This window comes from Urocitellus parryii, chromosome X, assembly GCF_045843805.1.
Source record: "Urocitellus parryii isolate mUroPar1 chromosome X, mUroPar1.hap1, whole genome shotgun sequence".
Taxonomy (NCBI): domain Eukaryota; kingdom Metazoa; phylum Chordata; class Mammalia; order Rodentia; family Sciuridae; genus Urocitellus; species Urocitellus parryii.
This window is the reverse complement of record NC_135547.1, coordinates 130,903,370-130,915,869: the sequence shown is the minus strand read 5'-3', so window position 1 is coordinate 130,915,869 and position 12,500 is coordinate 130,903,370. Positions and strand designations below refer to the sequence as shown.

At 48.4% G+C, this 12,500-nt stretch overlaps 1 protein-coding gene across 1 annotated transcript in view; it reads right to left on the bottom strand.

The window, feature by feature from the left end:
* Positions 1–6,601: 6,601 nt before the first annotated feature.
* LOC113176945 (arylsulfatase D-like) overlaps positions 6,602–12,500 on the bottom strand; it is a 17,941-nt gene continuing 12,042 nt past the window's right edge. Inside the window, exons 8-10 of the mRNA XM_026381499.2 lie at positions 10,232–10,394; positions 8,984–9,105; positions 6,602–6,995 (exon numbers count right to left, since the gene is read on the bottom strand). Coding sequence (XP_026237284.2) covers positions 6,616–6,995; positions 8,984–9,105; positions 10,232–10,394 — 665 coding nt within the window. The 3' untranslated portion in view covers positions 6,602–6,615. The remainder of the gene's footprint in view (positions 6,996–8,983; positions 9,106–10,231; positions 10,395–12,500) is intronic.

The window sequence follows — 12,500 nt, the reverse complement described above, 5'->3', positions numbered from 1 at the left end:
CGAACTTTATTTTTAGAACCACACACACCAAGCAAAACAGCTCCTCAGGAAAAACCCTCAGAGCCCAACTGCCACCACCAGCTTCCCACAAGCCTCTCCACCTCCCCAGCCCCCCTGCATTTAATCCTCAGCACCACAAAGACAGGGAAATGGAGGCAGCTTGATCTTAAAACCGAATCTCTCAAGCTAGAAATTCAAAGGACTGACATTTGCCCTGGGGCATGGTGGGTACAAATCACAAAGCATCCCTCCCAAATCTCCCGAGTCCCTCTCCCGCAAAGGGAACCAATCTCCTGCACTCTAACATCATTGACTGATCTTGCCCGACTCTGGAATTTCATGAAAATGGAGGAATTTCATGCCTAGCTTTATATGGCAATTTTTTTTATTATGGTGCCATATTCTAATGTATGAATCTCCCACATTTTATTAATCCTTTCTGGTTTGCTTTTCTGGAGTATTTTCCTATGTTGCACCTGTTAACTATACATCTTCATGGGATTCAGCAAGATGTTTTCATACATGCATATGCATGGCACGTGCTAACCCCAAACATGCAGTACTTCTCTTTCTGTGCCTGGCTTATTTCACAGAAATATGATGTCCTCCACTTTCACCATGTGGCTGCAAATGATGGGGTCTCCCTCTTTTTTATAGCTGCATAATATTCCATGGTATATAGGTACCCCATCTCCTTTGACTGTTCACCCATTGATTGGCATCTAAACTACATGTGCTTTCTCTCATTGATGAGTACTTGTTTGGGACACTTATAAATGATGCTACCATGAAATCCTTGTCTGTTGTCAGAGTGGCTTCTGGTTCCTTCAGAACGCCCATTGCATCCCAAATGGTAGATCTTTAAAATAATAGTAATCTCCTTCAATAGCTACTGCTAAAGTGGTCAAAGCAATTTGCACTCCACCAGCAACATGGTGACATTGAGGGCATTCCACGTCCCCTCTAGGTACTGGACCTCATCCATTCTTGCAGCGTAAGATATTCTAGAGGATAGGTAGTTGTGCCTCATTCAAATTTAAATTTGCAAATTTTCTTGTGGTCTCTGTTGAATGCTCCCCTTATTTCTCTGTGGCTGGTCTGGTTTCTAATCCCTTTATAGCCTTTCTTTATGTACAGTATATACTAGTCCTTTGTTGGTTATGTGCAGAGGGAATACCTCTTCCCAATCTGGGGCTTGTCTTTCTCTCTCTCTTTCTCTCAATGGTATCTTTGATGAATTTGAAGTATTGGCCCTTCATCTTGTGGATTCTGCATCACTAGATTCAACCAACCACGGATGGAAGATATTTAATTAGAAAATTATATCCATATTGAAAATATGCAGATTTTTTGTCATTATTGTTAAACGATGCAAAATAGTAACTATTTAGAGAGATTTTCCTCTGTATTAGGTATTATAAGTCATCTAGAGACATATACTGTGTGAAGTTTAATGTGTGGAGCTTCTATGCAAATGTAATAACCTTTTATATAAAAGATTGAGCACCTGCAGATTTTATCTTTGGGTTCTTGGAATGGATCCTCCATGAATAGTGTTATGGTATAGTCATGAGATGTCCCTCAAAGCTCATAAATGAGACACTGCAAGAATGTTCAGAGGTGAAATGATTGGATGGTGAGAGCTATAATCCAATCAGTGGATTAATCCACTTGAATGGACTGACTGGATGGTACTGTAGCAGGTGGGGTGTGGCTGGAGGAGGGGGTCCCTGGGCTGTGCCTTTGGGGTTTCTATCCTGTCCCTGGTGAACAGAGCTCTCTCTGCTCCTTGGTGCCCTGTCCTGAGCTGCTCTCCTCCTCCACGCCCTTCTGCCATCTTGTTCTGCCTCCCCTTGGGCCAGAGCCATGGAGTTGGCCAACCATGGACTGAACCTCAGAAGCCATGAGCCCCAAATCAACTTCTCCTCTAAATTTGTTCTTGTCAGGTCTTTTGGTCTCATCAGAAAAAATTTAAAAACTACATAATAAGGTCTAATTTTACAGACCTTTGAGATGATAATTGATATGCTCATTCATTTCTACTTTGATTTATTTCTATTTTTATGGAAGAAATTAAACAAAATACAGAAAAGTTTAAAGAAGAAAAAAGAATACCGTTCTGTACTGCCCTTAAACTCAACAATGGCTAGCATTTTATCATGTTAGCCTGACATGTTTCTTTGTTATATATTTTTTTTTTGTGGAGCCATTTCAAAATAACTTGTGATTCTTCTGCTCTGAAGATTTTCAACCTGCAACTCCTAGGAATTAGGAGATCCTTCTGCATAACTGCTTCACTGTTACCTCACCTAGAAAAGTTAAATATAATTATTCCTCGCTCCTATTCCATATTTAAGCTCTCCAGATGTCTGCCAAGCCTTGCTCTTCAACGCACATCACCAACGCAGACAGTGACTCAAGTCTGCTGGGAAGTCCAAGGTGACAGTGTCACCTGGCTCAGTGTCTGGTGAGGGCTGTTGTCTAGGTCCAACATTGGAATTTGTTGTCGCATCTACCAGAGGGGAGGAACAGAAGGGCCAAGAGAAACCAAACTCCCTCCCAGAAAAATCTTTTCAAATTGCATTCACCCATTCATAATGGACCTCAACACCTCCCCAAAGTCCACACTCTGAACACTTGTATTGTGGATTCAATTACCAGCACCTGACACTGGGGGACACATTCAGACCCTAGGAGTCTACAGGGGACTGATGTTGAGTGTCACACCTGGCAGAGAAGAGCTAATGGCCTCAATGGGTTGAAGCTGAGATGTGGCTCAATATCCTATACTGCCCAGGAAGGACCCCACCACTGAATGATCCAGTCAAATGGTGATATAGTGTCATTGTTGAAAAAAATGGCTGTAGGATCCAGTTAAATTTTTTATTTTCTGTTTCCTTGCTCTGTGCTCCTGAATGCATGCCACTACCGTGCTGTTTTGATGACTGCCGCCTTGTTGTGTATTTTTTTAAATATTTTTTTCTTGTTGTTAAACCCAAGACCTTTATATCTTTTTTTTATTTTTATGTGGTGCTGAGGACCAAACTCAGTGTCTCCATGTGCTCAGCCCCAGCCCCAGCCCCAATGTTGTGTATTTTTAAGTCGGTGCATAGAATGCCTCCTACTTCATTCTTTTTGTTCAAAACACCTTTGCCTCTTTTGGGATTTTTTTTTTGACTCCTAGGAATTTTAGGATTGTTTTCTCTAGTTCATCAGTATTTTGATAGAAATTGCATTGAATTTGTACCTGGCTTGGGGTAGTATGGGCATTTTAACAATATTGAGTCTTCCTATCCATGAACATGGGATGTCTTTTTCTGTGTATGACTCTGTCTCCCGTTTCTTTCCTCAATGTTTTACAATTTTTCATTGCAGAGATCTTTCACTGCTTTAAGAAATTTTTGTTCCTGTGTGTGGGGAAGTTATTTTGCTTTTCTTTTATTTTGATATTTTGATGGAGAAAGGTTGATCAGTGAGTATCAACTTATTGTTAATTAGCAGTAACTTCATGATATACTATTGCACCTTAGCATGACTGTTAATAACAATAATGTCTGGCACATTTGGAAAAGTGAGAAGGAATTTGCATGCTTTCATCATAAAGAAATGATAGACATATAGAAAGATAGCTGTTTACCCAGATTTAAACATTATGCAATGTACTCATGTAGCGAAACATCTCCTGGTACCCCATAAATATATACAATTTTTATGTTTGTACATATTCGCTAAAAATACATTTAAATTGTGATTTTTTTCATGAGATTGAGTTTTGAAAATTCCTGAATAATTTTTTTTTTTTTTTTTTTTTTTGTGAAATGCCCCGATTCGGGATTCATTTCATTGCTCATCCCAGAAGTGAGAAAGAGGAGGGATCAGGCTCCCCTTCATGATGGGCTCCCTTGGAAAGTGGTGGGATAGCTGATTTTATAATGTGTACCATATTATAACCTATAAAAGGTCCAGAAATATAGATCAATAGCTGCCCAATGGAGTCAAAATGACTCAAGGTTTCCTCTTCAGGAGTGGACTCAACAACTGCCTGGCATCCTGCAGTTACCCTTCTGCCTTCCTGCTGCTGGAATGTGTATGAGATGTGTCATGCTGTGGCAGTCATCTTGAGACCATGAAGCCAACTTTACCTGTTAAAAATGGTAGAGCCCATATTATCTAGGAAAGAACATACTCTTCTCTCATTTAAGACGTTCTTGTTCCCAGTCTCCTCTAGTTCTCTCTAATCATTTAAGCAGTGAGTTCATGACTGCCATCTAGGATTTCCAAAAGAGGAGAATTTGTCAATTCATTTTCTCTCCATGAATAAATGGCAAAATCTGGTAAGTTACTCAAAGTCAGGGGGTGTACGTCGGAGAAGAATTTTGAACGTGGACTACAGGAACAAATGAAACCACCCAGGGAGAATCTGTCAGAATTTCAGAGTCCTGAGAAATGGCCTTGTATCCTCTGTATCCATTGTTTTTGCCTCCCCTTGGGCCAGAACCATGGACTGAACCTTGGACACCATGATCCCCAAATACACTTTTCCTCCTCTAAGTTATTCTTGTTGAGACTTGTGGTCACCATGTGGTAAGATCTGACTACAACAGCATCAATTTGAATGTTTTCCAGTTTGATGGAGTGGTTTTATCCAAAACCAACCTAAATCACGTAAAAGATGAGGTAGCTCTTGCAGACCATGATCCATGACAGTTGCAATTTTGTCCCTTTTAGTTTGTGTTGGGACTTCCCTGTTCCTCTAGATGTTCTCCCGGTTGGACTCTGAAGCCTGAACTCTATGCACCACCTCCCTTGGCTCACATTCCCCGTGGCTGCAGGTTAAATCCAGCCAGCAAAGAACTTGGCTTAACTTTCCATCACTGTGACAAGAGAACTGGCGAGACCAATTGAGAGGGAGAAAGGTTTATTTTGGCTCCTGGTGTCCGAGTTTTGGTCCATGGTTGGCCGACTCCATGGCTCTGGCCCAGGGGGAACAGAACAAAATGGCGGAAGGGCCTGGAAGAGGAGAGCAGCTCAGGACAGGGCAGCCAGGAAGCCGGGGGTTGGAGAGAGAAGGGGTCAGGCACAAGAATAATGCGTTCTTCAGTTCTTTGTTGCTGTGACAAAATACCTGAGCCAAGCAACTTAGATTTATTTTGGTTCACAGTTTCACAGATCTCTGTCCGTAGTTGGCTGGCTCAGGGCTCTGGGTGTGAAGTAAGGCAGACCATCATGGCGGAAGGGTGTGGAGGAGGAACTCAGCTTAGGGCAGGGCAGCAGGAAGGAGAGAGGGGGGAAGAAAAGCCAGGGACAGGATATAGTCCCCAAGGCCACACCCCCAAGGAAGCATTTCCTCCAAGTAGGCTCCATGTCCTACCACCTCCCAGTCGCTGTTCAGCCCTCAATGGACTAACCCACTGATGAGCTCAGAGCTTCGAGATCCAATCACTTCCCCAAAGCCTACCTCTGCACTCTTGCCCTGGGGACCACACTGTCAACACAAGAGCCTTTGAAGGACATTCTGGATCTAAACCACAACAAAAACCTCTACCTATAATTCATTTCCCTCCAAGGACTTTAAGAGCCAGGGCAGGGAGGGTCAGCTGCCTGGTTAGCAGAACCCTCAGCCCTTGTCTGGGACCCTGGCCCAGGAAGACGCTCTGCCCCCCTGATCTCTGGATGACAGAAGCTTCCAGGGCTGGGTATCACAGTGGCTCCTTGGTTGGATCCACCTTCAAGTTGGAGGCTAGAGACAGAATAGGAATGCATGATCACTTGCTAATAACAGGTACTGGTATTGGCGTGTGCTTCCCAGCAGGATGAGATAAAGGGTGTTTCTTCCGGCAGTTTTAGTGATACATCAAAAACCTCGGCCCACTCAAGGAAGCTGTTCTCATTTCTATGCCGCAGAGACTTACTCTCGCTTCATGAGAGCCAGGTATTTCTCAATTTCCGGTTCTCTCTACAGAGAGCTGAAAGCCAAAAGTTGTGGGTTCTGTGATAATTATCCTTCACAGGGACAGACTCGGAGGAGAGGAGGCCTCTTAGTTCTGGCTCTATCCTATTGCCTGGATTGGGTATGGGAGGGCCAGAGCTGAAGCAACCCTCCTGACACCATGAGGCCCACTCTCCCATAGTTAGGGCAGTACAGCAGGAAGTTGGGCCTCCCATTTCCTGGAAGACAATATCCTGCAACCTTGTTGAAAGTTTTCTTATTCTCTGGGACTTTTGTGGATAGCCTGGAGGCAATTTCTAAGTCACACAGCAAGGGTACCAAGACAGTGACCCCAAGAGGTGGCCATGAGGGTCAATCCTCAGCCATCACTGATTCCGAAGCACAGAACAGGATCTTTACGTGGCCAACCAAAGTGGACTGGGTGCAGACCCGTTTGCCTGGCCTGTGGTCAGGCTGGGTGTTCCCAAGGCAGCTCTGTGGTGATTGGCAGCTGAGGGGACAGGAGGTCAGCCCCTGTGAGACCCCAGGGTCAGGAGAGAGGTGGTCCCTGGAATCCTCTCAGAGCAAGATGGCTCAGTGACCCACTCCCGCAGGGTCCTCAAGGGGGGAACTGGGGGAGGGGTCTCCTTGGAGACGCTGTCCCCTGGTCGCCCTGGGACACCTTCTCATGGCGCTGGCTCTTGGGAGGAGCTGTCCCCGTCGTCACTGCTGCAGGAGCAGAAGGGGAAGGTGCCGCAGCAGGGCTGCAGCCAGGGCTTCCACAGGACGTTGCCCAGGGTCAGCTGCTGCGGGACAGGGCGCAGGGTCCCCCGGTGCCGCGCCACGGCCTCGCCCACGCGCTGGACCACGGCGTGGAACATCGGCTCGGAGTCGGGGGACAGTGGCCAGGCCTCGGAAGGGTCGCTAGAGAGGTCGAAGAGCAGGGGCGGGCTGTGCTGGGTGACGCCGTCCCCGGAGCAGGGGCACAGATGCTGGTCCCCGCAGGCGCCCGAGCCCGCGGGCTGGAACCTCGGTGTCATGTAGTGGACCTTCCAGAGCCTCCCACCTGTGGGCATAGCGGCGACAGTGGAGCGGCTCAGGGTGGCCCTGCGCCCCACATCCCTGTCCAGGTCACCAGTGTCTATGGGCATGCCCCCGGCGGACAGGGTATGTGGCAGAGGGACTTGGGGATGGACAGATAGACGGTCACAGGGGTGGGATCCGCTCAGGACAGGTGATATATGTATAGACATGGTGGGGGGTGTGGATGGTTCACAGACTAATATATATATATATAATCTCGGTGCATTTATCAGTCATCTAGGTCTGGCTGTCTGTCCACCCATAATCTATCATCTATTTTTCTACTCTGTCTCTTTACCCATCTGTCCAGCTATTCATTATCTGAGAGTCTGTGTACCTGTCAATCATCTCTGCCAGCACCCACCCATTCTATCTATCTGTATGTCCGACTCTCTGCACCCATCTGTCAATCATCACCACCCGTCTGCACATCTGTGTATCTCTGTTGGATGGTCAATCATCTCTCCTTATCTATCACCTAGCAATCTTTCCACGGAGCATCTGTGTATCTGTGCATCTCTCAATCATCCTGATGGGAGTCGGGATGTCCCTCTGAACGCAGGTTTTCAGATGAGATTAGCGTGTACATCAAAATAACTAGACAAAAGCAGGGGACCCCCCTTGATCAGCTGTGCATATACCTATTCTTTAGATCCATCTCTATGTCTATCCATCCACACAGCATCTGTCTATCTACCTATCCATCTACCCATCCACCCATCTATTCATCATCTATCTATCTATCTACCTATCTTTCTATCTATTCTCCTGCTCACCTATCCATCCACCCATCCATCCATCCACTCACCCATCCAACCATCCATTTATCCATCCATCCATTATTATCTATCTATCCACTCACCATCTATCTATCCACCCTTCCATCCATCCATCCATCCATCCATTCATCTATCCATCCATCCACCCATCATCTATCTATTCACCCTCCTGCCCATCCATCCATCCACCAATCCACCATCCATCTATCCATCCACCCTCCCATCCATCCATCCATCAATATCTATCCACCCACTCACCATCATCTATCTACTCGTCCATCCATCCATCTATCCATCCAACCATCCATCATCTAGCTAGCTAGTGATCCAACCATCCATCCCCCATCCATCCACCAATCCATCATCCGTCTATCATCCATCCATCCATCTATCCACTCATCCATCCATCTATCCTTCCACCCACTAATCCATCCACCATCCATCCATGTATCCATCCATCCATCCATCCACTCATCCATCCATCCAACCATTCCCCCATCTATCCATCAATCCATCCATCTTCCATCCATCAACCATCCATACATGTACCCATCTACCCATCCACTCATCATCTATCTATGTATCCATCCACCCACCTATTATGTATCTATCTATCTATCTATCTTCCTGCCCACATATCCATCCACCCATCCACCCATCCACCCATCCATCCATCCATCCATCCACCCATCCACCCATCCATCCACTCATCCACCCATCCACCCATTCATCCACCCATCCATCCACCCACCCATCCATCCATCCATCCATCCATCTGTCCATCCATCCATCCACCCACCCATCCATCCACCCACCCACCCACCCATCCATCCACCCATCCATCCATCCATCCATCCATCCACCCACCCACCCATCCATCCATCCACCCATCCATCCATCCATCCATCCACCCATCCACCCACCCATCCATCCACCCACCCACCCACCCATCCATCCATCCATCCATCCACCCATCCATCTACCCATCCATCCATCCATCCATCCACCCATCTATCCACCCATCCATCCATCCATCCATCCACCCATCCACCCATCCACCCTCCCACCCACCCATCCATCCATCCATCCATCCATGTGTCTATCCATCCATCCATCTATCCATCCCCCTCCCTCCTCCGGCTGCATCTCCCAGCGCCCCCTGGCGCCCGGCAGCAGGACCTGCGGTACTCACTCTCCCTGTGGTGCCAGCGGGCCGCGTGCAGGAACTGCCCGCAGTAGTGGAAGAGGAACTCGTGCTCAGAGTGCTCCACGTCTCCTCGCAGCAGCGGTACCAGGCTGCGGCCGTCAATCACCCTGATTGATGCAGAGAGCAAGGGCGGGGTCAGAGCAAGGATGCTCAGGAGCAGTGGCGGCCAGTGGGGGGATGCGAGCCTGGGGCTACAAGGGCCCCAGATGAGTGTGTCACGGAGACTCCTCAACCGAGTGGCTCTGGGTATTCTAACAAGAGGCCTGTGGTATTCTAAGACACCACGCCATCTCGTAGGCAGCACCCCCTCACCATTATGCACACCCGCCCGCACCCCGCCATGGCCCTGGATATGCATGCAGAGTCTCCTGAGCCCAGCTAGACAAGAAGGAAGTCCTGCTTTATGATTAAAGAAAAAATCTGAATATTGAATGTAGAAATGCAAGTGTTTTTCCTCAAAAAAATATTTTAAGCCTATTAATTTATTTTTGCAGTGGGGGTGGAGTTGGAGTTGAGGCTCGGTGCCAGGACCCCTGTGGATACCCAAACCTAAGGGTGACTACATCTGTTCCATGAGGAGACAGGATGTCCTCCTAGGACCCATGGGTCTCCTCCTGCATGAAATTCCTGTAGTTTAGGGAATGAGACCAGAAAAATATCTGTCTGTGTTCAGTAAGACTCAGTTCTTCAAATACTTCCCATGTGGACTGGGTGGAATGGTCAACACAGGACCCGAAGACACAGAGCACCGGATGTGTGATCATGTGGCTGGGAAGGTATTTGGTGGAGGAGAGCAACCACCCACAGCATTTGAGTTTAGGTTGAGCCGCTAACCCACAATAACGTTGTTGGTGGGCATTGTCTAAGTAGTTGAAGGCCTTCAAGGCAAAGAACAGGTCTACTGGAGAAGTTGGGATTTTTTTTTTTTTTTTTTTGGTCTCAAGACTGATAGAAATAATGTCCAGGGGTGCAATCTGCTCGCTGAGTGCCAGAATTTTGGATTTACTACTGGCTGTCACAAGCCCGTGAGCCAGTTCTTTAAAATAAATGTCTTCAGTAGACAGATTGACGGATGTCGACAATGAACCGATAATCAATGTTAGACACACAGATGGAAGATGCAGGGATGTTGCTAGACAGCAGATAGAAACGTGATGGTGGCATTTCCAGCCCTGAACTGGGAGCGACGGGGGGCTCATAGGAGGGAGGGAAGACGACCTTGTGAACACGGACCTGTCCTGGGGCACCTGGCCGCCCCCCAGCTGGACCACGGTGGGGAACACGTCCATCAGGCTGGTGGGCTCCTGGATCACACGGCCGGCGGGCAGCACCCCGGGCCACCGGAAGATCCCGGGCACTCGGATGCCCCCTTCCCAGCCGCCCATGCCTTTGCCACCTGCCAGGAGATGACGTCAATCACGATTAGGCTTCTGCAGGGACCGTCCTACCCTAAAGAGGTGTGTGGCTGAGGACGTTAGGGTGGGGACCCAGCAGGCAGGCATAAGGCAGGGAGCCATCTTGCTCCTCTCCACCTCTACATCCACCTCCTTCTCCATCTCTTCCTTTACTATCCCCTCCTCCTCCTCCTCCTCCTCCTCCCTCTCCTTCTCCTCCTCCTCCTCCTCCATGATCTCCATCATCTCCACATGATCCTGCCATCATCTCCTAGTCCTTCTCTTCCCTCTCCTCCTCCTCCTGCTCCTCCTCTTCCTCCTTCCTCTCCTCCTCCTCCTCCTCCTCCTCCTCCATGTCCTCCATCTCCACATGATCCTCCACCATCTCCTAGTCCTTCTCTTCCCTCTCCTCCTCCTCCTGCTCCTCCTCCTCCTCCTTATCTCTTCTCCTCCTCCTCCTCTTCCTCCTCCTCCTCCCCCTCCTTCTCCTCCTACTCCACCTCTCCTCCTCATCATCATCAACATCAATCATCTCTCTTCTATCTCCTCCTCCTCCATCTCTTGCTACTCCTTGTCATCCTCCTCTTCCACCATTCCTCCTCCTCCTCCTCCTACTCCATCTCCGCCTCCTCCTCCTCCATCTCCTCCTCCTCCTCCATCTCCTCCTCCTCCTCCTCATCTCTCACTTCCTCCTCCTCATCCATCTCCTCTCCTCCTCCTCCTCATCTCTCCTCTTCATCCTTTCCTTATCATCATCTGCCCTACATCTCCTCCTTCTCCTCCATTCTCCTCCTCCTCCTTCTCTTTCCTCTTTCCCTTCCTCCTTCTTCTCATCCTCTTCCTCCTCCTCCCCCTCCTTTCTCCTCTCCTTCTCCATCTACTCCTTCTCCATTTCCTCCTTCTTCTCCTCCCTCTCCTCCTCCTCATCTCTCCTCCTCATCATCATCAACATCATCATCTCTCCTCCTCCTCCTCTTCCTCCTCCTCCTTTTTCATCTCCTCTCCTCCTCCATCTCCTCATATTTCTCCATCTCCTCCTCCTCCTCCATCTCCTTGTCCTCCTCCTTCATCTTCTCCTTCTTCTCTTTCCTCTTCTCTTTGTCCTCCTCCTGCTCCTCCTCCTCATCTATCCTTATCTTCTTCCTCATCTCTCCCAGTCCTCCCCATCTCTCCTTCCTCCTCCTCCTCCTCATCATCATCATCTCTCCTCCTCCTTCTCCTTTATTCCTCCTTCTCCTCCTCCTCCTCATCCACTTCCTCCTCATCGATCTCCTCCTCCTCCTCTATCTCTTTCTATTCCTCCTCTTCCCCTCCCTCTCCTCTCCTCCACCTCCTCTTCCTCCATCTCCTCCTCATCCTTCTCGTCCTCCTCCTCATCATCTCTCCTCCATCTCTCCTCCTCCTCCTTTTCCCCCTCCTCCCTTATCTCCTCCTCCTCCTGCTCCTTCTCCTCCTTTTCCTATCTCTCTCCTCCTCCTTCCTCCAGCTCCTCCTCCTTGTTCTCTCCTACTCATCATTTTTTCCTCCTCCTCCTCTTCTCCTCCTTCTCCTCCTTCTCCTCCTCCTTCTCATCTCTCTCTTCCTCTTCCTTCTCCTCCTCCATCTCCTTTTTCCTTTTCCTCTTCCATCTCCTCCTCCTCCTCCTTCTCCTCCTCCTCCATATCCTTCTCCTCCTTATTTTCCTCCTCCTCCTTCTACATCTCCTCCTCCTTCATCTCCTACTTCTTCTCCTCCTCCCTCTTTTTCGTACTCCTTCTCCTCATCTTTCCTCCTTTTCATCATCATCAACATCATCATCTCTCTTTTATCTCCTCCTCCTCCTCCTTTTTCCTCATTTCCCTCCTTCTCCTCCTCTTCCTCTTCCATCTCCTCCTTCTTCTCCTCTTTCTCCTCTTCCTTTTCTTTCCCTCCTCCTCCTCCATCTTCTCTTCCTCCTCCTTCATCTCTTCCTTCTTCTCCTCCCTCTCCTCTTACTCCTCCTCCTCCCCATCGTTCTCCTCTTCTTCCTTCTGTCCCTCATCCTCCCACTCCTCCTCCTTCTACTCCTTCTCGTCCTCCTTCTCCTTCTCCTGCTTTTCCTCCATCTCCTCCTCCTCTATTTCCTCCCC